Source organism: Hemiscyllium ocellatum, chromosome 3 (genome assembly GCF_020745735.1).
Source record: "Hemiscyllium ocellatum isolate sHemOce1 chromosome 3, sHemOce1.pat.X.cur, whole genome shotgun sequence".
NCBI lineage: Eukaryota > Metazoa > Chordata > Chondrichthyes > Orectolobiformes > Hemiscylliidae > Hemiscyllium > Hemiscyllium ocellatum.
The window spans coordinates 116,369,520-116,395,295 of NC_083403.1; the positions used below are offsets into that span (position 1 = coordinate 116,369,520).

At 38.9% G+C, this 25,776-nt stretch overlaps 1 protein-coding gene across 1 annotated transcript in view; it reads left to right on the top strand.

The window, feature by feature from the left end:
• The window catches only part of agpat5 (1-acylglycerol-3-phosphate O-acyltransferase 5 (lysophosphatidic acid acyltransferase, epsilon)), a 101,013-nt gene that overhangs the window by 22,598 nt on the left and 52,639 nt on the right, over nucleotides 1-25,776 (top strand). The window contains exons 2-5 of the mRNA XM_060821601.1: nucleotides 6,678-6,747; nucleotides 11,866-11,981; nucleotides 17,872-17,961; nucleotides 19,683-19,773. Of these exons, the coding sequence (XP_060677584.1) occupies nucleotides 6,678-6,747; nucleotides 11,866-11,981; nucleotides 17,872-17,961; nucleotides 19,683-19,773 (367 nt within the window). The remainder of the gene's footprint in view (nucleotides 1-6,677; nucleotides 6,748-11,865; nucleotides 11,982-17,871; nucleotides 17,962-19,682; nucleotides 19,774-25,776) is intronic.

Here is a 25,776-nt window from a genome sequence, read left to right on the forward strand (position 1 = left end):
CAAATTTAGAATTACTCTGACCTTACTAGGATGTTATTCTCTACAACGATAAATTTTGCATTTTTAAAAGTTTTGTTTTCCTTCCTTGTGAATCGTCATTTCAGCTTCTATCTTAATGCAGTCATACATTTATTTTTCTAAGCGGAAGTTTAAATTGAAGTCGTAGGATTTTAATTTATTTTAATTTCTCGATTTGCTGAGTATGAGCATTTCAATTTGCTTGCCTATCAGATGTAATCACTTTTGCTGCATACAAGTAGTTTCTCTTGGATTTTGTGACAGATTTGAATTGCCACTAGAAAAGGTAAAATTTCCACCTTGACGATCGCTAGATCTTTGTGTGTGACAATATTCAAGGTCAACAGTGAGCTTCAAAATCCAAGTTAATTTTTTATAGATATGTAAATATCTTAACTGCTAACATTACCCATTGCGCATTTTACAAATTTGGAGAATTTTTTTTCATCAGCGTTGCCCTCAAATACTGAAGAAATCGTGTTTCTAGCACTGGTGCAACTTCCCTGCAGAATGTCTTCAGTTTACCACATTGTAGAGAACGTCTAAAGGACAAGCACAAAAATGTTAAGTGTAAACAATCTAATGTATTCAGAGGAAATTTGAATTAAAATTCATCAAAGTAGAGGCAAGAAGCAACCTGGATTAATTATGCAAATTTATATTCCTAACAAGTAAGGACATCGCTTGCCAATAATTTCCTGTATTTTTATTTACGCATCCCAAACTCAAGATTTGTCTTAAGATTGGAAATTTGAAGGAAAAACATAGAATCAGTAAGTAAATAGAGTCTTAGAGATGTACAGCATGGAAACAGACTCTTTGTTCCAACTCGTTCTTGTTGACCAGATATCCTAAATTAATCTAGTCCCATTTGCCAGCACTTGGCCCGTAACCCTGTAAACCCTTCCTATTCTTGTACCCATCCAGTTGCCTTTTAAATGATGTAATCATATCAGCTTCCATCACTTCCTCTGGCAACCCTTTTAAATCGTTCCCCTCTCACCCTTTACCTATGCCCTCTAGTTCCGGACTCCCCAACACAGGGAAAAGATCTTGCCTGTTTACCCTTTCCATGCCCCTCGTGATTTTACAAACCTCCATAAGGTCCCCTCTCAACCTCTGACACTCCAGGGAAAATAGCACCAGCCTATTCAGCCACTCCCTCTCGCTCAAACACTCCAACTTTGGCAACATTCTTGTAAATCTTTTCTGAACCCTTTCAAGTTTTATTGCACACAGTATTCCAAAAAACATTCTTATCTGCCACTTCTCAGCCCATTGATTTATCTGATCAAGATCCCAAAATGACACAGAAGGGAAGCATATCCAAGCTATGACGTACAAGTTGCTTAGTAGAAAACTATTACATAATGTAACATTCGAGAACTCCCTTCTCAAGCAAGGAAAAACCCAAAAACCCTATCAGCATTCCGCAAAGACCACTCCCTTCGTGACTCCCTCATCAGGTCCACACCCCCCACCAACCCAACCTCCACTCCCGGCACCTTCCCCTGCAACTGCAGGAAATGCAAAACTTGCGCCCATACCTCCTCCCTTACTTCTCTCCAAGGCCCTAAGGGGATCCTTCCATATCCGCCACAAATTCACCTGCACCTCCACACACACCATCTATTGCATCCGCTGCACCCGATGTGGCCTCCTCTATATTGGGGAGACGGGCCGCCTACTTGCAGAACACCTCTGGGACGCCTGGACCAACCAACCCAACCACCCCGTGGCTCAACACTTTAACTCTCCCTCCCACTCCACTGAAGACATGCAGGTCCTTGGACTCCTCCATCGCCAGAACATAACAACACAACGGTTGGAGGAAGAGCGCCCCATCTTCCGTCTGGGAACCCTCCAACCACAAGGGATGAACTCAGATTTCTTCAGTTTCCTCATTTCCCCTCCCCCCACCTTGTCTCAGTCGATTCCCTTGAACTCAGCACCGCCCTCCTAACCTGCAATCCTCTTCCTGACCTCTCCGTCCCCACTCCACTCCGGCCTATCACCCTCACCTTGACCTCCTTCCACCTATCACATCTCCATCACCCCTCCCCCAAGTCCCTCCTCCCTACCTTTTATCTTAGCCTGCCTGGCACCCTCTCCTCATTCCTGATGAAGGGCTCTGGCCCGAAACGTCGAATTTCCTGTTCCTTGGATGCTGCCTGACCTGCTGTGCTTTAACCAGCAACACATTTTCAGCCAAAACCCAAAATATACAGTTTGTTCTAATATAACGCGATAGTTTAGTCCCTGTACGATCCCTCATTCGAAGAAAATTACAAATCAGTTAAACCAATAAGACCAGAATCACGTTATAGCAAATACTGGTAAAGAAAGTTTGCGTTCTACACATAATGGTCTAGATTCTTCAGTCGCATTACAGCCAATTTGCGTTAAGGGAATGTGCGTTAAAGCAGAATCAATGGTATGTGGTGAAAAGTGACACCTTTAGAAATAGAAAAGCTTGAGAGAAAATCTAAGTTTGAGAAAGCTCTACTCGTGCCTCAGAGTGTTACCTATTTTAACTTTCGTTCAATATCTCAACACCAGGTCCAACAGGTTTATGGAATGCTGCTCCTTTGTCAGGTAACTAGTGGAGCAGGACCATACGACATAGAATTTATAATAAAAGGTCAAATTGTCATAAAACTGATGTGATATATTGAAAAAACACATTGCAGTTAAATCTTAAATCACTTAGAATGAGGATGCAAGTATTGATTGATTAATATGTAAATCCCAGAACTACTATGGAGTCACACTCCTGAGACAACTTGAGGTTGTATCAGTATATTTAAAAAAAGACATGAATGGTGACATCAATGGCCTCCTTTGGTGAATTTCAAAATCTGCTTATTCATTGTTTTGCTTTGAAAAAACAAATCCTACTTTTCCATTTAGTCCTCACTTAACATAAGTCTCCCGTTTAAAATCTTTCACTAAAGTGAATAATTTGCTTCTGACCTCTCCTTGATGGGAATATAATCTATTAATTCCATCTACATTGCTATTTCAATAAACTGTGCCCTTCTACTCCTCTTTATATTTAAATCTTTTGTAATTAGCAAAAATGGTGCACAAAATTGTTAGAGTAAAGAAAATATTCATTCAGCCCATCATATCCATACTTGCTTTCTGCAGTAACAGCTTGACTCCATCCAATCATGTATTTTCCAAATGGCTGTTCAGTAAAGAGAGCACTCTTAAACACAGAGTTCATTTCTGTATGCTTGTCTGATTGCTGAAGTTTGCTGCACATAGAGTTGTAGTGAACGTTAACATTTTAAATCGCAGATATCTGATGAAGGAGGAGCGCTCTGAAAGCAAGTGTTTTCCTAATAAACCAGTTGCCCTGTAACCTAGTGTTGTGTGATTTTTAACCTTGTCCACCCCAGTCCAACACTGGCTCCTCTACATCATATGTTTGTCATCACACTTAATCATGCTTCTACCTACTGACGAGGAATTTGAAAAATATATACAATGTTTCCCTGAGGTGTTTTCAGCTGATATACAGAGAATGCACATTTGTTGGGAGTGTTAAATGTTAAAAGAAAGGTTTGTAGTATATTGACTTCATCTTTGAAATTCATTATTGTTTGTAAAACTGGCTAGTTGCGTGCACTGGGTTTGCCACAATGCATTCTTTGGATCACAGTTTGCAATGTCGCAACATACTTCTTAGGCTCTATGCCTTATTTGTAACATCCTGTTTGGGTACAGAAATTGTATTTACACATATATTCATAATCAGAAGATGAATGGAGAAAACCCTTCTCGTGCAGCACGTATTTTTCACATAGTTCCTGAGGAAGTAAATGAGAACAAGAATTACTGATTTCCTCCAGGATGCCAAAACCTTGTTAATTTAACTATATTTATACTTGGTATTAGTAAATAAAAACAGTAAGAGGGGTGTGGTGTGCAAGTATTCGGAATTTTCACAAACTTTCTTACCTGTTGAGTGAAAAATAAATCAACCCTGCTCTGTGTATACATTTCTCTATTGCTTCTGATTCTTAGCTTCAGTAGTGGAGAGTTATTTGAATTTTATTATTCACAGTACCAACCCATATTTGGTGAATCAGAATAATGTAACAGACAGGGCTTTACTTAATTCATTATTTGCTTCTTCCAATTTGATATTCTGATATCCTCTGTGTGAATGAGATCAGCAATGCTTATTGCATGATTCCCAATTTTCATCAAGTAAAAAGTGAGGTCTGCAGATGATGGAGATCAAAGCTGAAAATGTGTTGCTGGTTAAAGCACAGCAGGTCAGGCAGCATCCAAGGAACAGGAAATTCGACGTTTCGGGCCAGAGCCCTTCATCAGGAATGAGCATTCCTGATGAAGGGCTCTGGCCCGAAACGTCGAATTTCCTGTTCCTTGGATGCTGCCTGACCTGCTGTGCTTTAACCAGCAACACATTTTCAGCTCCCAATTTTCATCACCTTTAATTACTAAGTTAGGTATTATGCTAACTTGCTATTATGTGTCTTGAATTCCAATCTGATTAAATGAGTAAATACATCTTTTTGATTTTGTAGGATCACATGCATTGCTTCAAGTCAGATGTATCTTTGCACACAATTTTGCTTGTGATGAACCATCTGCAGCTTGCAAAGTTTGTTTTTCAGCTCTGAAGTTTAAATTTATTAGTCTGCTGCTTTTACCTTTTTGACTTCTAGGCAATAGATTCTCTGCATTGTTTCCTCATCTGAAGATAGATCTTCAATCCAGACTCTGGCTTTAGAAATTTGAGATGCTAAGTAGTGGGAAAAGACACTTAAACTTTATCTGTGATCTGTGGCGCTTGTTGATGTACATTTTGCAAATCCATTAAGTTATATGTAAATAACTGTTTCCAGTACAAGAATATCCCTCCTGAAGTAAGCAAGACAAAAATGTACACAGAATTATATTTGAGGCTTTGCTGACTTATGTACTCCAGCTCCCCTATTATAAAGGCCAATATTCTGTTTGTCATCTTAATTGTTTGCTGTGCATACACACTCACGTTGTGTATGTCTTGAACGAAGTGACACAGATTGTGTTTGTTCCGCACCACTTCTGCATCATCTTTCTATATAAATAGTATATTGCTTTTCTTTTCTTCTTGCCAGAGTGGAAAATCTCACTTCCTCTACACTACTCCATCAGCCAATTTTTTTACCCACTTGTCAAATCTACCTATATCCCTGAGCAGCTTTGGTTCCCTTTTTAAAGAAAATATGTTATTTCATTGGAGGCAGTTTAGAAAAGGTTCACTAGAATTATCCCTCGTATGAAAGGGTTGTTTTCTGAGCAAAGGCGAAACCATTTGAGACTCTACTCATTGAAGAATGAGAGGTGACCTCATTGAAACATCTAGGATTTTTAAGGAACTTGACAGGATAAATGCTGGGAGGATGTTTCCCCTCATGGGAAAGTCTTGGGCCAGACTGTATTGTCTATGAACTAAGGACTGCTAATTTAAGACTGTTATGAAAAGAAATTTCTTCTGTGTGTTCAGTGTTTTTGGAACTTCTTGCCACAGAGGGCTGGTGAAGTGGGGCAGAAACCTTGCATACATTAAAAGGCTGGGATAGATTCTTAATAATTATGGTTCCAAGGATTGTGGGGAAAGAGCAGGAATGTGAATTTAAGGAATATCGCAGTGCAGTCATCTTTGAAAGACCTTCAACTCTACTCCAGATCTTTGTAGGAGCGTTAATAGCTCCAAGCTAATACCCAATATCATTATTCTGAAACTCCTGCCACTACTGCATAGCTTTAAAAGCTGAGTTATTGAATCTGTTAATAAAGCGACAGCAAAGTGTTTGGGACAATTCTTGCACCAACAATTGGCTGATCGGTTTTAATAAGAATTTAAATTTCAACTGATTGTGTCACACCTTTGGCTTGAGTTCTTTTAAAATGTTTTCAAAACTCTATCTCACTTTCCTTGGAATTGGCAGGAGTAGTGAAGGAAGACAATGTTAGAAACCTGTTTCCACAAAGTAAACTTATTTATTCTTTGTTTTTGAATAAAAAGGTAATGTAAAAGTAAATCAGTTTGATTGACAAGGAGACTGATGAGGTTCTGGAGATTTTCTTTGAGCATATATGATCATCCGCCCTGAGCATGCCAAGTGCAAGCTGATCATTACTATGAATATCAGACAACTTGTTATTGCGTTAAGAGGGTGACATCTTCATGAAAATGGAGAGGAAGAATTTTCTGAGGAATTGTTGATCTTGTTTTTAATCAAAACATCACTAGCCAAGTGGTGCAGTGTATGAGTTAAATAGTTGAAGTGTGTTTTTAAGCTTAAATGTTTGCTGGGTGTTCCTGTGAAGCCGGTACCATTTTTTAGAAGAAAACTGAATCATCTGCAATAAACAAACCCTTTCTATGGCAAGAAACAAAGTTGCTAAGAATTTAAAGCAATATACATTGTTTGGAATTTTGTGCAAGATTTTGATAAGTAAATATTCTGGCTTTACCATATTTTTGCACTCCATGCAAAGTTGTCAAAACAAAGTGTATGGTAAATTGATAGACTCATAAGATTTGTGTTGGGTGGGGACAACCTGATCAATACTATGGTGTTCATAATATTGAGTATTTGTAAATGCATTATAATGAACTGTAAAACTTTTTACAGGTTGTTATATATGGAAACCTGCCAGAGAAAAAGGAAAACATAGTTTATTTATCTAACCATCAGTGCACAGGTAAGGGAGCTTATTTTCATGTTGAAGATTTACTTAAATATACTGTTTTCTGTTCTGAATCTTAAATTGTTTCTATTGTATTGTTGAGTTTACGATTACAATTGAAAGAATTAAAAAGCTTATTTTAATATGCTTTTGGCTTATTGTTTCCTATGTTTAATTGTATGCCTAGGTTTAAATTGGAATGACCTATTATAATTCTATGAAGTTTCAGCACTTTATCAAAGTTGAAGGGTTAAGTGCAAGAATCCTGCCTCTGCTGAGCAATTCCAGCATTTTCAGTTTTTATTTCAAGTTTCCCGGATCCATAGTATTATGCTTTTATATGGGAACTTTAAATTGAGATATTACTGGGACAGGAGCACATATATATAAGGAAGCACAGGTTGTTGGAGAGATGAGAACTTGGTGCAGTTTAAGATGGGAGCAGTGGTTCTGGATATGTATGTTTACATGGAATTAGAAATGAAAAGCAGCTGGAATATAGTCAACTTCAGGAATCATATGAGTCAGGGTTCCATTAGCAGTTATGCAGGGATGTGGTCAAGTTATGTTGAAAGGTAATAGTGGGTAATCTTGATAACAGAGTCAATATGTGGGCAGAAGAATCTTGTCAGGGTAAAACACACATCATATGCTGCAAGTGGACTGGTTCCGTTTCGTGTCTGGGAAAAAATTTGAATATATGTTGAAGAACCGAGCTTGTGGTGGGAAGCAAAGCCAATAGCTCTGTCTTCTCAGTTTATTTTTGGAGAAAATTTCTAATCCTACCAAATTTGGACATTTGGCCAAGCAGTGTGACATATCAGAAACTGTAGAAAGTTCAAGAATTGATACAGCAATAGAGCTGAGTGTTATGGGCTTAATATTTGGCCTTCACATGCTTGTAGGTGATGTCAAAAATCACCCTGCAAATGAAAATTTGGAGAAGGCCAGAGTTTGGTGTGTGTGCACCTCCAGATGGTAACAATGTATGAGTAGGAAGAGTGGTCTTTGAAGTCCTCTGACTATGTTTGGATAAATAGGACCAGATCCAGGTGAGTTTAATTGTAACCACCTGGCAATTGAAGGAGGGTAAGTGACCAGCTGTGTTTAAAGTTGCTGGCTGGTCATGAAGGATCAAGAGGGATAATTTACCATGCTGACAGAAATGACTGACTGATATCTTGGTTGAGACTTGCATGTAACAGTAATTGCAGACAAATTTTGAAAGGAGGAATGATGGACTCTTGCAAAATGAGGTACTCCAAGGTGTAGGAGGAGTAGAGTATACCAAGATCAGATTTTGCCTTTGCCTTAATTTGGAAGAGACAAATACCAATGATAGAAAGAAGAGTGAACCATTCAATCCGACAAATACATTCCATCATTTATCTTTGATAATGGATGATGTATATCTTACTGTAATCCAACAAAGCGTTTACAGGTATCCCCCGCTTTTTGAACGTGCGCTTTGTTATTTCACTTTTACGAAAGACTTGCATTAGTACCTGTTGTTGCGAATCCAAAGAGGATTTTTGTTTTTACGAAAAACGGCGGTACTTTTTCCCATATAAATCGTGCACTTTCACTTTACACTATTTCTGGCTTAGGAAAGGTTCCTGAGAATGCTGTAGTTTCAGATAGCGGTGGCTACCTAGAATATTCTTGAGTTTAAAAAAAAATTCTTGATAATTGACTGATTCTTGGCAGGTTTTGGAGCAGATAGTGGAGTTAAGGAGTAACATTCAGGATGCTCGTTACCTTTTGTGAAGAAATGCTTCCTGGAATTTTCTCTTGAACATTTAGATATTATATTATCTTTATTTACTATGAACAAATACCATATCATTTGAAAGAAGGTAGTCATCCTTTATCTATCTAATTTCAAATGAGTGTGAAATCTGCCATTGTGATGTAACTCCATTAAGCCTTCTATAATTCTGGGGAACTTGTGCTGTTTTTTCTACAAGAAAAATCATTTTTGAGAATACATTAAGGCCAAAAGGGTAACTGGGGAGAGAATAGGGCACCGCAAAGATCTGTTCGGCAGAAAATGGGGGCGATACTAAATGAGTATTTTGCATCAGTATTTACTGTCGAAAAGGACAAGGAAGATATAGACTGTAGGGAAATAGATGGTGATATCTTGCAAAATGTCCATATTAGAGGAGGAAGTGCTGGATGTCTTGGAAACACATAAAAGTGGATAAATCTCCAGGACCTGATCAGGTGTACCTAGAACTCTGTGGGAAGCTAGAGAAGTGATTGCTGGGCCTCTTGCTGAGATATTTGTATCATTGATAGTCACAGGTGTGCCGGAAGACTGAAGGTTGGCTAACGTGGTGCCACTGTTTAAGAAGAGTGGTAAGGACAAGCCAGGGAACTATACACCAGTGAGCCTGACATCGGTGGTGAGCAAGTTGTTGGAGGGAATCCTGAGGGACAGGATGTACATGTATTTGGAAAGGCAAGGACAGATTAGGGATACTCAACATGGTTTTGTGCGTGGGAAATCATGTCTCACAAACTTGATTCACTTTTATTGAGGATGTAACAAAGAGGATTGATGAGGGCAGAGTGGTAGATATGATCTATATGGACTTCAGTAAGGCGTTCGACAAGGTTCCCCATGGGAGACTGATTAACAAGGTTAGATCTCACAGAAAGCAGGGAGAACTAGCCATTTGGATGCAGAACTGGCTCAAAGGTAGAAGACAGAGGGTGGTAGTGGAGGGTTGTTTTTGAGACTGGAGGCCTGTGACCAGTGGAGTGCCACAAGGATCGGTGCTGGGTCCTCTACTTTTTGTCATTTACATAAATGATTTGGATGTGAGCATAAAAGGTACAGTTAGTGAGTTTGCAGAACTCATCAATATTGGAGGTGTTGTGGACAGCCAAGTAGGTTACCTCCGATTACAACAAGATCTCGACCAGATGGGCCAATAGGCTGAGAAGTGGTAGATGGAGTTTAATTCAGATAAATGCGAGGTGCTGCCTTTTGGGAAAGCAAATATTAGCAGGATTTATATACTTAATGGTAAGGTCCTAGAGAGTGTTGCTGAACAAAGAGACATTGGAGTGCAGGTTCATAGCTCCTTGAAAGTGGAGTCGCAGGTAGATAGGATAGTGATGAAGGCATTTGGCATGCTTTCCTTTATTGGTCAGAGCATTGAGTACAGGAGTTGGGAGGTCCTGGTGCAGCTGTACAGGACATTGGTTTGGCCACTGTTGGAATATTGTGTGCAATTCTGGTCTCCTTCCTATCAGAAAGAAGTTGTGAAACTTGAAAGGTTTCAGAAACGATTTACAAGGATGTTGCCAGGGTTCGAGGATTTAAGTGGTAGGGAGCGGCTGAATAGGCTGGGGCTGTTTTCCCTGGAGCGTCGGAAGCTGAGGGGTGACCTTATAGAGGTTTACAAAATTGTGAGGGGCATGGATAGGGTGAATAGGCAAAGTCTTTTCCCTGGGGTGGTGGAGTCCAGAATGAGAGGGTATAGGTAGGGTGAGAGGGGAAAGGTCTAAAAGAGGCCAATGGGACAACTTCTTCATGCAGAGGGTGGAATGTGTATGGAATGAGCTGCCAGAGGAAGTGGTGGAGGCTGGTACAATTGCAACATTTAAGAGGCATTTGGGTGGGTATATGAATAGGAAGGGTTTGGAGGGAATATGGGCTGGGTGCTGGCAGGTGGGACTTAGATTGGGTTGGGATATCTGGTCAGCATGGACGGGTTGGACCGATAGGTCTGTTTCCATGCTATACATCTATATGACTCTATTTGTTGCCTAAAGCTATACGTGATACTCCAGGAAAGCTTATTCAAGGTTCTGTAGAAAATAAATGTCTCTTTCTCTCTCTTAAGATAAAGGTCAGCGTTTCATTTAACTTTTGATAGATATGTAATAAATGAGTGCACACATCCTTTTGCTCACTTGCAGCTGCTAGTCTGTCACACAAACACGATGTTTTGTTTTGTCTTCCTTGAATTCAATAGTGGTGAACTAATTTTCCCCATACTTCTCACAGCTATCTTTACTCATTTAATTCTTTTTAATCTCCTGCTGTCATGTAATTTGATAGTAGTAGAAGAAGCATAGTTGTAATATACTGTTATCTGCCAACTTGCCTGTGCAAAAATCAGTTCTTTCCTTCATTGAGGCTTCAGTTGGTCTCAGTGAATCTTTTGGAAAATACCAATGGGCAGTTTGGCAACTTTGTTGCAATTTGAGTGATAGTGCGCTGCTCCATCCCTATTCAAAATTATCAGTGACGGGAGAAAAGGAAGGTCACATGGAAGAGACAGAAGACGAGGCTTGCGAGGTTCTGAACAAAAAATGTATATTGAATAGCCACAGGAAAGTGATCTAACAAATGTGAAATGGGGGCACCGACAACTTAGCATACGCCATCTATCTAAGTTTAATAACCTAATTAAGTTACAGAACCAAGATTTTACTTTTAAAAAGGCTCATTTTGCTATTGTTTTTGAATTCACCATTTTCTGTATGATACTGACTTCAACTGCAGTCAAATAATTGACATAAAAAGTAAGTTTACTACTAAACAGAAATCAGGCAATGTTATCTGATGGGCTTTTTATAAAGTCAACTTTTTAAAAAAGTTTAAATTTCAAGAATTGGATTGCATCATGCTCTAATAAGGCTTGTATGCCATTTTCATAGCTGTTCTGTTTCAGTGTAAATTGAGGTTGCAGGTCTTCTGAATGTTTATTTTCCCTTGCTTAATCTGATGTCGTGAGTACTTAGTCACAGGGGGCAAGTATTATTTATTTGTAAAAGCGCAAGGGCTTTCCAAAGATTTCGTTTGATAATTGTGACATCTAAGTTATCTCATAAATGGATTGGACTTATTTTTAAGGTTTGGAGCCACTTCTTAGATGATTAGGAGCTTCTATTTCCGTGAATCTTTGAGCATTTGTATAGTATTGCATTCCCTGCATATAAATCTATTCCACAGACAAATAAAAATGTTACAGCTTGTGAACTCTTGAATAGGCTGGTTCAAATACAGCCCTTTCTCAAACATAAAACAAATCTTCAACATGTTCTGTATATTAAAAGTATATACATATATATAAATGTCTATAAAATTCTGAGCAATGTATTTTTCTTGTTCAGTTGACTGGATTATTGCTGATATGTTAGCAATCCGGCAAAATGCACTTGGCCATGTGCGTTACGTTCTAAAGGATGGGTTGAAGTGGCTCCCCTTGTATGGATGGTATTTCTCTCAGGTATGGTACCTTGTTTAAATTTTGTGCGGAAGGCAAACAATTTGCAGTGGAAGCAATTTGAATTCAAAGAATTATGTAATTGGTTTACTCAGACATTTTCTGGTCAACCAGTTTCTGCCATGCCTTTCTGCTTATGAAAACAGACCTTCAATTGAACACCAACCTCATTTTGCACAATTCCTTTTAATGTAACAGCAAGTCAGCTGTTTAACATGCCATTTTGAATAATTGCCCTGTTGTTGTGGTTCTGTTCGCCGAGTTGGGAATTTGTGTTGCAGACGTTTCGTCCCCTGTCTAAGTGACATCCTCAGTGCTTGGGAACCTCCTGTGAAGCGCTTCTGTGATGTTTCCTCCGGCATTTATAGACCACTATAGATCACAGAAGTGCTTCACAGGAGGCTCCCAAGCACTGAGGATGTCACCTAGACAGGGGACGAAACGTCTGCAACACAAATTCCCAGCTCAGCGAACAGAACCACAACGAGCACCCGAGCTACAAATCTTCTCTCCAAACTTTGAATTGTCCTGTTATTGAATAACTGCTTTGAACTTATTACATTCAAGGAAAAGAATCAAAAAACCTCTAAGTCTGAAGCTGTCACAAGTTCTACTGCTTATGTCCTGACACATCAAGACTGGATCACCATCATGTCTGCTCTTTTTGACCTACATTAGCTCATAATTAAGCAGTTCTTGCATTCAAAAACTTCAAATTTTGTCCTTAAAGCCCTTCAAGATTTCATCCTTTTCTATTTCTACAATCACCTCCAGCTCTACAATCCTGTATGATAGCTACAGACCTTCAGTTCAGGCATCTTGAATATTCTTAAATTTATTTGTTCTTCTGTTGGCCGTTGTACTTTCATTTGTTAAGGCTGTTAGGTTTGCAATGGGTTTCCCATGTCCTTCTGCTTCTCGAGCAATTGAAGATGGACAGTAAATGCTAGTTTAACTAGTAAGCCTCACATCCTGTGAAAAATAATGAAAGCTATGCTTTTTCTCTGTTTACTACAGTCCAGTTGTCAGATGCAAACTTTGAAATTCTGCCATATATACATTCATATCTAGGTCATGAATATATGTTAAAGAAGGTGATGCTTCTAATAGTGATCCTTGGAGAACACTGCTGCAAACTTCCATCAGCTTGACACAAATGGTCACTACTCACTGATTTCTATTGCTTAATTAACAGTATTCGCAAGCGACAAGTAACAGTCTGTTATATGTCACTTTATCAAACACTTTTGAAAGTTTATATACATTATATCATTTGCAATACCTTAATCAATTGCCATTGTTTCAAATAATTTGAGAAAACAAGTCAAAGCATGAGTAGCCTTTAACAAATCCTGATGAAGGGCTTATGCTCGAAACGTCGAATTCTCTATTCCTGAGATGCTGCCTGGCCTGCTGTGCTTTGACCAGCAACACATTTGCAGCTTTAACAAATCCATACTGACCTAATTTGTTGAGTCTTAATTTTCTATGTGCCAATTGATTGTCTTTTTTATTGGGATGCAAATGTCACTGGCTAAGCCAGTCTTTAGTGCTGAACTTTAATTGTCCCCAAGGTGATAGTGAACTACCTTCTTGAGATGCTATAGCCACATGGTTTAAGCCTTTTCGTGGTGCTGTTCAGGAGGGAGTTTCAGTTTTGATCCAGTAACAGTGAAGGAATACTGGTTTAGCTCTAAGTCAGGATGAAATATGGCTTGGAGAAGAACTTGCAGGTGGTGGTGTTTCAGTGTGTATGCTGCATTTGTCTGTCATAGTGGGAGAGGTTACATGTTTCAGGGTAATTTTTAGAACCCTTGGTGAGGTGTTTCAGTGCATCTTGTAGATAGTACACACCTTGAAGGATGGGGAAAATGTTGGAAGTGTTAGATGTAATGATGTCAGAACAGATTTTGTTTTCCTGGATGGTGTCAAATCTCTTGAGTGCCGGCAGCCAGGCCAGTGGAGAGTTCCGTCACACTTCTAACTTGTGCTGAGTAGTTGGTGAATAGGCAATGAGCAGCCAAGAGGTGAATTATGTCCCATAGAACTCCTAACCATTGACCTGCTCTGACCGCCTCCATATTTAAATACAGGGTAAGGTTCAGTTTCTGGTTAATGGTAACCCAAAAGATGTAGATATTTGGAGATTCAGTAATGGTAATGCCATTGATCAATTCATTAATTAATGCTTCATTAATGCCATGCATTGGTGGTTGAATTCTCCTTTCTTGGAGGTTGTTTTTGCTTGGCACATGTATGATATGAATGTTACTTGCTGTTTATCAGCCCAAACTTGAATATTGACTGGGTCGTGCATTTGGACACGGACTGCTTCAGAATCTGAGGAGTCATAAATGGTGCTGAACATGATGAAATCATCAGTGAACATCCCAACTTCTGTTCTTATGATGAAACACCTTGCGCAGACTGCTACCCTAAAGAAATCTTGAAGTGACGACACGTGACGGAGGTGGTTGGCACCCCAATAACCCTTGCCATCTTCCTTTGTGCCAGGTTTGACTCTAGCCAGTAGCATGTATGCCCCTGATTTCCCTTGAAAATTTCCACCTTGGATTAATGTTTCCCCAAATTTGCTCACCACCAGACTGATTGCCCTATAGTTGACAGGTTTGTTCATCGGTGCAGTGTGCCACTTCTCACACTGTCATGAGCAGAACATCTGTGACAACTCAACTTATGTTTGTGTTTCTTATATCACTACCAGTTACAGTCTCAGTCTAATAGATACTGCCTTCAGGAGATGACAACTTGGTTGCTAGCCAACTACTCATTGAAGTCTTTCATCCAGATTATTTTCTGTATCCGCTGAGCCACTCTGTGCTTTTTTATTATGAACAAAAACTGCTTCCTTCGCTAACTCAGATTCGCTGTCGATTTACAAACAACTATGCAGCATTTTATGATCTCTTTACAGTGCACCTCTAGAAATGGTGGAGAGGTCGAGCCATTTGCTAAAATGTCTATCTCAAAGAGTCAGATTGTGTCAATCTGTCATTTGAATTGACTGTGGGACAGTTCTCTGAAATCTGCCACAGTGCTTAGATGAGGATGGTCAATTGGGCTGGGTGTGTTGTTGATTGAAGTGATGTACCTAGGTTTAATTGTGCACTCTGCAATAGTTCGGTCCAACTGAGTGGCTCAATAAGCCATTTTAGAAGCCAGTTAGAAATCAGCAGATTTGTGTTACTAGTTCTCAGATCAATTTAAGGATGACATATTTCCTTCTCTAAAGGGAATCAGTGAACCCAGTGAGTTTTTATGACAATCCCTGGTTTCATGGTCACTGACTGGTGGCTCTTTATTCCAGATTTATCAAATTACATTTTCTTTTGATCAATCATCAGAGCCTCTGGATCACTAGCACAGTAACACAAACACCATGATACTATATTCCACCTGTACAACATGTCTGGAGCTCTCAAAGTTTGCCTTCCTCTGGAGTTTTTGTACACATGCTTAAAATCCATTATCATCCTCCTTGCATATGCTTACCGTATCCCATCTATTTATGAGCTACTCTTTATTCAATGTACCATTCAACTCTCCTCTTTACTGCTTCATCTGGATTTCCCTTCTCCAGTTTAATTTATTTAATCCACCATCCACAGCACCAGTTGATCTCAGTGAAAGACCAGTAGCCCAAACCTGTTGTGTTGCAACCTGTATGTTTGGTACAGGGCTTATCTTTTCTAGGATGGAACTCAATGCCTCAGGAATCTGAAGCCTTTCCACCTGTGTCATGTCTCCAGCTATATATTAACTTCATATGTTTTACTGTTCTAATATAAATCATCATGTGACACTAGAAATAATGGCTGCAATTTGATATCCTACTCTTAACTTTCTCTCTAGATAGTTACACTTTGTCTCTAGAACTCCAACCCTTTATGATCCTGCATTGTTGATTCCTGCCAGGTTTGTGAAGGTTTGTAGCTCAGGTTGAGGTTTAGGGTGTAGGTTTGCTCGCTGAGCTGTAGGTTTGATATCCAGACCTTTCATTACCTGGCTAGGTAACATCATCAGTGGCGACCTCCAAGTGTAGCAAGCTGTTTACAAACCCCAGGAACCCCATCCAGGACAAACATATAAATAGAAAGCAGGAGACAACAGCTTTGCTTCACTTGGAGGTCACCACTGATGAGGTTACCTAGCCAGGTAATGAAATGTCTGGATATCAAACCTACAGCTCAGCGAGCAAACCTACACCCTAAATTGTTGATTCCAGTATGGGCCCACCCTCCCAACTGTTCTACTTATCCCCTGCAAAATGTTCTGCAAGTTTGAGTGATATTCTGTACTCTGACACTATGGAAGCAGCATATCAGACAGGACTCACGTCATCTGAACAGGAATAATCTTAGTTAGTTTCTGAATGTAAAGTGTATAAATTGTTGTATGCCTCTAGTATTTCTCAAAGCAAGTTAGATAAATTTTCTGTTCAAATCTTATAAAGACTAGTTTCAAAATTTGACCATAACCGAATGTAATTCTGTTATTTCATTATCTTCTGCATGAGTATCTAAACTGTAATCCAGACTAGCAAACCTTGGTGTTCCATGAATTGTAGACTGTATTTTTTTAAGAAACACAGCTTTTTCATTATTTAAAATCTGTAAACAAAAAAAAACTTTTTGTACATATCCAACATGGTAGTCACTATTGAAGAATCCCCATGTTCACTCTTACAGATAACAAACAAACTGAACAAGGTTTTTTTTTCCCCCAGTTACAATACCATAGAATCAGGGATGGGTTACAGCACAGAAAGAGGCTGTTTCGTCTGTGCTGTTCATGCTAGTCCTCTGAAAAAACAATTCACCTTGTGCCACTCTCAGGCCTTTTCCCCATATGTCAAATTATTTTCCAAAGCAAGCATATCGATTCCTACGGATTATGCTCTTGTGCTTTAAACTCAGGAAGTAGCCATTTGATAAATAAAAAATCCTTAAGGTGGAGACCTTTAAGCAATTTGATCACAAGTCGGCAACTTATAGGATTTAAGGCTGCAATGTTTGAAGCAAATTTCATTTGTGTATTTGAAAAATTAATTCAGTTGAACAATGTATTGTGTAAGATTTTTGAAAAGGCCAAACTGAAAAAAAGTAATAATTGCAGCATGGTACACATAGTAGACCTACAATGTACTGATTTTGCAGTGTGGTTCCTTTTGACAAAATACTGGAAAGCAGCCAGACCCTTAATTTATACCAATAAAAGTAGACGTGTGAGCAAGTGAGACTAGCAGCTGCAGTCACAGTTTGAGTAAAATGATGGAAGTTTTTAGTTTTCTGATCTGTTTTCAGCGCTATTAATTGGGATCTTGATAACAGCTCAACCAATTGTGTTGAAGTGGGAAGTATTTAAGGTTTGTCACTGAGAGTAATAACTTACTTAACATTAATTGTTTCATATTTGCATAGCAAAAAGTAACTTTTTGATTATAGCTTCTAAAGCGAACTCTTAAGTTTACCGTTGAAATGGAGATCTGTAATTTGGAGGAGCTGGTGTTGGACTGGCGTGGACAAAGTTAAAAATCACACAACACCAGGTTATAGTCCAACAGGTTCGTTTGGAGGCATTAACTTTCAAAGCACAGCTTCTTCAACTGATGGTGTTGTGTGATTTTTGACTATGGACACCTGTACGCCGTATTTAATGCTTTTTGTGCACATTTGATATGATATAAAGGACTATGGGTTTGTCCATTGTGGATATGCAGGACTGGTAAAGTTTATCCATCAACAGTTATCAATTTGAAAGCTAGCAATAATAATATAATCAGTTGTACAGTTTGCATTGTAATTTTAAAACTTCTCTGATGAAACTCAATGAACTTTGCAGTAAGATGTTATTCATAATATCTATATTTTAGCACGGAGGAATATATGTCAAGCGAAGTGCCAAATTCAACGAAAAAGCAATGGCAGATAAACTTGAGCAACAGATAATAGTGGGCACTCCAGTAAGTATTTCAATATTGTTTACGTTTGATGGCAATATTAGATAAATATTGCTTAAAGTTTAATTTTGTTTTTCTATTTTTGTAAACCGCGCTCTAATGGCAATTGATCTTGAAAGGCATTATATTTTTGAAATGGTTGCACCATTGGTTTATGACCTGATCTCAGAACTTCCAAAATGTTTAACCAGTTGCTAAGAATATTTTTTGGTGAACTCAAATATATTGTCTGTATATGCAGTATGTAACATAGCAGGACAAGAGGAAATTTAATTCTGTCACATGGGTGTAGATTTGATGCTGTTACCAAGAGTTAGAAGTCCTGTGAGTTGTAATGTTTTTGAGGATCAAATGCAATTATTATTCCACCCCTGTTTGAGATACTAAAGCAATGAAAAGAAAGGAATTTGACCAGAATTGTTTGTGTTTGGGATCATTAGATCATGAAATTCTCCTCAGTGGGTTCAATTTGGTGCTAGAGATGTAATACTTTAGTTATTTTAAATGTGGTGTGTTGCCAATGCCTGTGTACATTTCCCATTTTACCTGGAGAGCAGCAATTAGTGGAGGGAGATGAAATCTCCTAGGTGGACACCATTGCTTTGATATTACTGAGTTCCGATATTGTATTGCATGGAGCAAATTGAGGTTTTGGGGGATTATTGGACCTGGAGGTAGCATAATATGCACATGATAAATGATCTGAAGTTAGTCCACTGGCTGCTGGAATATATATATATATTAGCATTTAGGTATCTTGTCATTCTTGCATGCCCTTTTCAGGTGTCCATCACATTTTGAGGTACAGATTTGTTGGAATTGCAGTCCTTATTGGCGATCGTTGACATTTTCAGAACAATGCAATCCTTTTCTTGGTCCATCCTTCCAAACCTTGTGATTCTCACAGTCTAACCCTTCTCCAATAAGACCAAAAAACTGTATTGATTGCCTGAAGTATGTCATATTTCCTGAAAATGAGATTTAGTTCTAAGAGAAAATAGCACCATATTGGTGAAAATATTTTATTACTAGGTAGTAACATCAGTAGTACGCTGGTAAGTTGAGAAGTGAAAAAAAAAATCAGAATCTATCCCTCTGTTAGCCTTTCTGGACTCCTTAAAATCTTGGGACCCATGTTTCAAAACCAGTCTTTTCAACTGGTGGGCGGCACGGTGGCACAGTGGTCAGCACTGCTGCCTCACAGCGCCTGAAACCCGGGTTCAATTCCCGCCTCAGGCGACTGACTGTGTGGAGTTTGCACGTTCTCCCCGTGTCTGCGTGGGTTTCCTCCGGGTGCTCCGGTTTCCTCCCACAGTCCAAAGATGTGCGGGTCAGGTGAATTGGCCACGCTAAATTGCCCGTAGCGTTAGTTAAGGGGTAAATGTAGGGGTATGGGTGGGTTGCGCTTCGGCGGGTCGGTGTGGACTTGTTGGGCCGAAGGGCCTGTTTCCACACTGTAAGTAATCTAATCTAATCTAAACTAGTGAGGCTAACCAGTTTTGTGTGACTTGATTGGAAGAGACTCAATCTCAAGTCACTTTACCTGTATGGGCCTGCTCCAAACTTATTACATGATTTCAAATGTGAGATTAGAAAAGTTACTTTGTTTAACCAGTAGTTGATTGCAGTATGCTGGCAGTGTGTTTCAAAGCTGCATATGAAAACAACCTGCAATAGTCACTTTTAAATGAGCAAATTTTAACAGTTTTGTTTTTCCTCTGAAGGCATATCTTGTGATTTTCCCAGAAGGAACCCGTTACAACCCCGATAATCCAGAAGTGATTGCAGCAAGCCAGGCATATGCTCGTAAAGAAGGTGAGATTGCATTGTTCCTTCTTAAAAAAAAGACAAAAATGAAGCAGCATAGTGCTGTTAGCTCTTAGATTTGTATTCAGATTTAGTTCAGAGGAATGATAGCACACTCCGCTGGTCTTTTGTAATGTTTCTCAAAATTTCTCAAGACAAACTCATTGCTAGTTGCAGCAATTACTTGACCTTGACAACTGGATCTTTCTGCTTCCATTCTAAACCCTACTGTGGCAAAAAGGTGATGTCCTTGCATATAGTTGGACAACACAATCTTTGGAGTTCTGGGTTGTGACCGCAAAGGATCAGGATATGAAAGTGCATAGATCCTTAAAAATGGATAGAGATATGCAAAAAATATCAAAAATTGAAACTTGAAAATCCCATTGAGATAGTCTGGATACAAAGAAAAGGGTTTATAACAAGTAACTATAGTTCCAATACTTTTATTTAATGTAAGAGAGAGAATTAGAAAGATACAATACAAATTTGCAGACATACCATGAAGGTGATATCTCGTCAAGCTACAGAAAACTAACCGGCATCTTACGAATCGGTACTTCTGATAAACTGGCAAAATTATACACCTGAAATAAGGAAAATTTACTGTATTATCTTGATCTCAACGATGTCCGAGCAATCAGCTAAGGGTGCGATTGAGAAGGCTCTCTGCTGGAAGTTTTATTTAAAACGAAGTTGCATTATTATTTAAATATAATAGTGATACTAATACACCCTGCATAATGTTTCTACTACTTGGTGTGCATTTTTATATTGATTGTGTGGACTTCTTGATTAACCAGTGCAATCCTGGTCCCATTGATGCTGCTGGCTAATAAAATGTTTGCTTTATGTCACTCGACTGAGGCATTGAGACTAAATAGATTATTTCGTTGGGAGATGAATCCAAGGTAAGTACATGTTCTTAAGATAAATATATGGGCATAGGGTTTCCATTATTCATTTGAAAGCAGCAAATGAGCTTTAAGTTGAATGCTAATGGGAACCATAACTGGGTGAAAATGGGATGGCTATGATAAAAGCAGCCCGTGTAATGACAAGGTGTGGGGATGGGTAAAGGGTCTGGAAGAAGATGCTCAAGTTCTAAAATTATTGAACTTGATATTAAGTCCTGACAGCTGCACAGTCCTCAAGCAGGAAATGAGATGTTCTCCTTCAAGTTTGTGCTGAGCCTCACAGGAACACTTCAACAGGCTTGAGACACCCATGTTGTCCAGGGAGTACATATGTGTCTTAAAGTAGCAGGCAACTATAAGGTCAGGATCATTTTTGTGGACAGAACATTGTGACTGCTTTGTGTTTTCATACATTCATAAGTCCATGAGATATAGGAACAGAATTGGGCCATTTGCCTCATCACGTCTGCGCAGCCATATGATCAAGGCTGATGTGCTCCTCACCCCCATTTTCCTGCCTCCTGTCCGTATCCTTTCAATCCATTCCTAATTAAAAATCTGTCTAACTTCTCAAATTTACTCATATCCCAGCATCCACTGCACTTTGGGGTTGCAAATTCCACAGATACGCAACCCTTTAGGAGAAGTAGCTTCTCCTCAACTTGGTTTTAAACTTGCTATCCTTTATCCTAAGACTATGACCTCTCGTCCTAAAATGCCCCACAAGAGAAAGCATCCGCTCCACATCTATTTTATCCATATCTTTTTATCATCTTGAATACCTCAATTTGATCTCCCCTCATTCTTCTAAATTTGAGAGAGTATAGGCCCAAACTGTTCAATGTCTCTTCATATGATAAACCCCTCATCTTTGGGTTGAATCTAGTGAACCTTCTCTGGAATGCCTCCAGTACCACTATAATTCCCCCCCCCAGGGGATCAGAACTGTGTGCAATATTCCAGGTGTGTTCTCACCGATACCTTGGATAATTGCACCAATGCTTCTTCACCTTTATATTCTGTTTCTCCAGCTGCTAACATTCCAATCGCTTTCTATACTATCTGCTGTATCTGCATGCTAGTTTTCTGTGACTCATGAACAAATGTACCTAGATCTCTCTGCAATGGAGCAGCTGAAGTGACTCCCCATGAAGATAATAGGTTGTGTTCCCATTTTTTTGGATCCAAGTGCATGACCTTGCACTTATCCATATTAAACTCCCTCTGTCACATTTTGGCCTACATTCCTAACCTACCTATATCCTTTTTAAGGTTCTTATTTACTCATTGCCATTGACCGTCCTGTCTATTTTTGTGCAAATTTGGCTATAAAGCCTTCTATCACTGTATCCAAGTTGTTAATGTGGATGTTAAGTACCTGTGGTTCAAAGACTGAACCATCTGGCACCCCACTAGTTTTACCTTGCTATTCAGAAAAATACCCATTTACCTCGACTCTTGTCTTCTATCCATCAGCCAGTTCTCTATCCAGGCTAACAAATTACTCCTAATCCCATATGATCCAACCATGTGAATTAACCTTTTCTGTGATACTTTTATCAAATGCCATCCAGAAGTCCAGATAAATTGCATCTAGAACATTCCATTATCTACTTTGCTTGTTACATTTTCGAAGAACTCTGGCAAATTAGTCAAACATGATTTGCCCTTCATAATACCATGCTGACTTTAATGGATAACATTTTGACTTTCCAAATATCCTGATGTTGCTTCTTTGATTCTAAAACTTTCCCAACAACAGATGTTAAACTAACTGATCTCTAATTTCCCATATTTTGCCTCCCACCCTGTTTAATTAGCCATTTTCCAATTCACTGGAACCTTTCCCATGTCCAGGGAATTTTGGAATATTTTAACGAATGAATGTACTATTTTCGCTGCCACTTTCTTTAATACCCAAGGATATAGGCCAGCGGGCCTGGGGACCTTGTCTGTCCTCAATGCTAATAGTTTGCTTAGTGCCTTTATCCTGTCAATGTTGATTGTTGTAAGTTCTACAATACCTATTGCCTCTGACTTGCCCATTCCAACAGGAATGGTACTGTTGTCCACTGCCATGAAAACTGAGGCAAAGTATTGATTCAGTGTCTCTGCCATCTTAGTGTTCCTCACTATTAACTTTCTGGTTTCATCTTCCAAGGGACCAACATTATCATTAGTGATTCTCTTTTCTTTTCTATACCTATAGAAGCTTTTGCTGTCCTTTTTGATATTTTGTGCTTGTTTTCTTTCATAATTTACATTAGAGCTTATTAATTTTTTGTAGCCTTTCTTTATGTCTGAAAGTTTCCCAATCTTCCATCCTGCCACCAGCCTTTACAATATGGTATACTTCAGTTCTTGACTTTATAGTGTCCTTGACCACCTCATTTAGCCATGCATGTTTTTTTTAACCCCCCCCCTTAACCATCTTTCTTTCTCACCAGGATATACTTTTGTTGTGAGGAATTGAGTAGCTCCTTAAATGTCTGCCACTGTTGATCTGCTGTCTTACCATTTAGCCTTCCTGCTTATTCTACTCGGACCAAATGTGTCCTCGTGCCTCGATAATTTATTTTGTTTAATTTCAGAAGACTGCTGTGGGACTCCACTTTCTCACCCCTAAACTGAATTTTGAATTCAATCACGCTATGGTCACAATACCCCATAGGATCCTTAACTATGATGTCATCAATTAATCTCTCCTAATCACACAATACCAAATCCAGAGGAGCCTACTCCCTGGTTTTTCCTCCACTCTTTGGACAGGACACCTCATTCTGCATAGCACTAAGGAGATATCTTTTAAGTTCAAGGTTAGTTACACGTAAATTGAGTTTAGATTTTTCTTTTTTATATACTGACTTCAAAAACATTGAATTGGACATGAGCCCTGCCTATAAAACTGGCCACAATCCCAAATTTAAATAACGAGTCACTAATTTGACACCAATTGCATCCATTCGGAAAGGTTGTTAAAATACGCTTTCTTCCATGAAACGTGCACACTCTTCTTTCCACAGTTTTCTAATTATCAAAAATGAGACCAAATGCAGAGAGGCAAAGCCAAGAGTGAAGCATTGAAAGAGGTCTCTGTGTGCTGTACTGCAAAAAAAAATTGCTAAGAGATGTCTCAGCTCACGGAGGGTGCCAGAGATATGTTACAGGCAAATCCTAAATTAAGTTATGTATAACTTAAACTTGATTAATTCACAACTTTAAAATGTGCCAAAAAATAGCCGTGCTGATTGAATGCATTAGCTTTGATTACATTAACAAAGGTATGGAACCAGGTATAGTTTGCCTCAGATGCAGCATATTGGAGTTTATGAAGAAAAGTTAACTGGATGCTTTGATCCAGCAGGCAGTCACACCCTTTCAAAAACAAAAGTGCCATGGGTTTGGTCCATGGTCAGGGACAGAAGGGTATGAATACAAAGTTCTTCTTGCTTACGTGAATGCTCCTCCTACAGTCAAAGGATGCACAGATTAGGTAGATTGGCCATGGGAAATGCAGGGTTTTGGGGATAGGGTTGTGGGACAGATCTGGGTGGGATGATCTTTGTAGTCAATGTGGACTTGTTGGGCCAAATGGCCTGCTTGCACACTGTAGGGTTCTATGATTCTTTGTGAGCCCTATTATTTGTGAGGGTTAAGAATGAGTTTATTAGTGTGCTGTAGCCAGATCAAAAATAGAACCTTTCTGAAAAACTAAATGAGGGGGTCACACGGTGGACAATATTATACAAATCTGTGATACTTATGGAATACAAAACCAAAAGATATTGCTATGTTCCACGTTTGTATTGGTACTCACTATTTTCTATCGGAGATTTATTTTGTCGTTTATTGAATGAAGGACACAAGGTGAATCCTGATCAAAGTACTTGTGTGACAGTGAATAGAGGGCTACATAGTTCTTAGAATTTTAACTCTGATTGTTCTGTTTTCTTTGGATCTTTCAGTTTCAAAATTTCCCCTTAGTTTTATCTTGGTACTGTACATTCCATGTTGAGTGAATGGAGGAAACATTTTTGGTTTGTTCATGATGGAATTTTAATACATTATTTGTTAAATGATACTGTGGCTTTTTTGTAAGTGAGAAAGCAAATTGCTCTTGTGTCTAATGTATATTTTGAGTCTTCTAGTGACAGTTCCTGGGTGTTGCAGCATGTTGTAGCTCGTTGAAATAATGTCCTGATGCAGTTTCATTTGAGGGTGTGCGGATGGTTGTTTCTGTGTGACGATGCTGCTCCTTTTAACAAGGTTATCTTGTTCTTTGGGGGTTTTTTCAGCGAGGTCGTAAAAGCCACAAACTCTGAAAAGTCTAAGTTGAAGGGTTTCATGACCAATTTGATTATAGCTAACAGATACTGCCTCAGGAAAAAAACTTTCAATCTTATAAAAAATGCACTTGTACGATGTAAGGGAGTGGCCAGTTCGCCCAGCTCAGATGTTCTCTGATTATTCACTGAAAGCACTTCAGGCAGTTTTAAAAGCTGCTGAATGCAAAGAAACAGGTCCAGGCTGATCCTCCTCTCTCTCTCTGACTTCCCTCCTGTGAGAGCTTGGGTTTGGCTTTACCTCGTGTGCCAAGTAGTGTTTATGAGGATTGTTGCAAGTATTGGGAACAGCATCATTAAGTTGAGATGAACCATTGGTTTTTCGGATAGGTTAAGTAATTCTTTATTTGTTCTTTTATTTTGTGTTTCATTTAGTGATCTTATAAATAAATTCTGTTTTTTTTAAAATTAATTGGTTTGACTAGCTGCATCAGCCCTGGGATATCTGCTTTACACCTGTTTAAAACAACTAGCAAAGTTAGGGTCTGAGCTACTTTCTTGAAGTGTTTTGAGGGGGTCTGCCCTGGTCCATAACACACACTTTTATTAAAAAGACCTTCCCTGCTTCATAGAAATAGCATTGGAACAGAAGCATGAGTTATCAAAATTTGAAGATGTTGAAGGATGGAAAGCTAATAGTGGTTAGGGGTAATGGGTAAACTGTGGTAGTGAATGATTGAATGGGAGCAGCAGAATTTTGGTGAGTTAGTGTTTATGGACATTTAGAGGGCAGTTAGAAAAGCAATAGAATA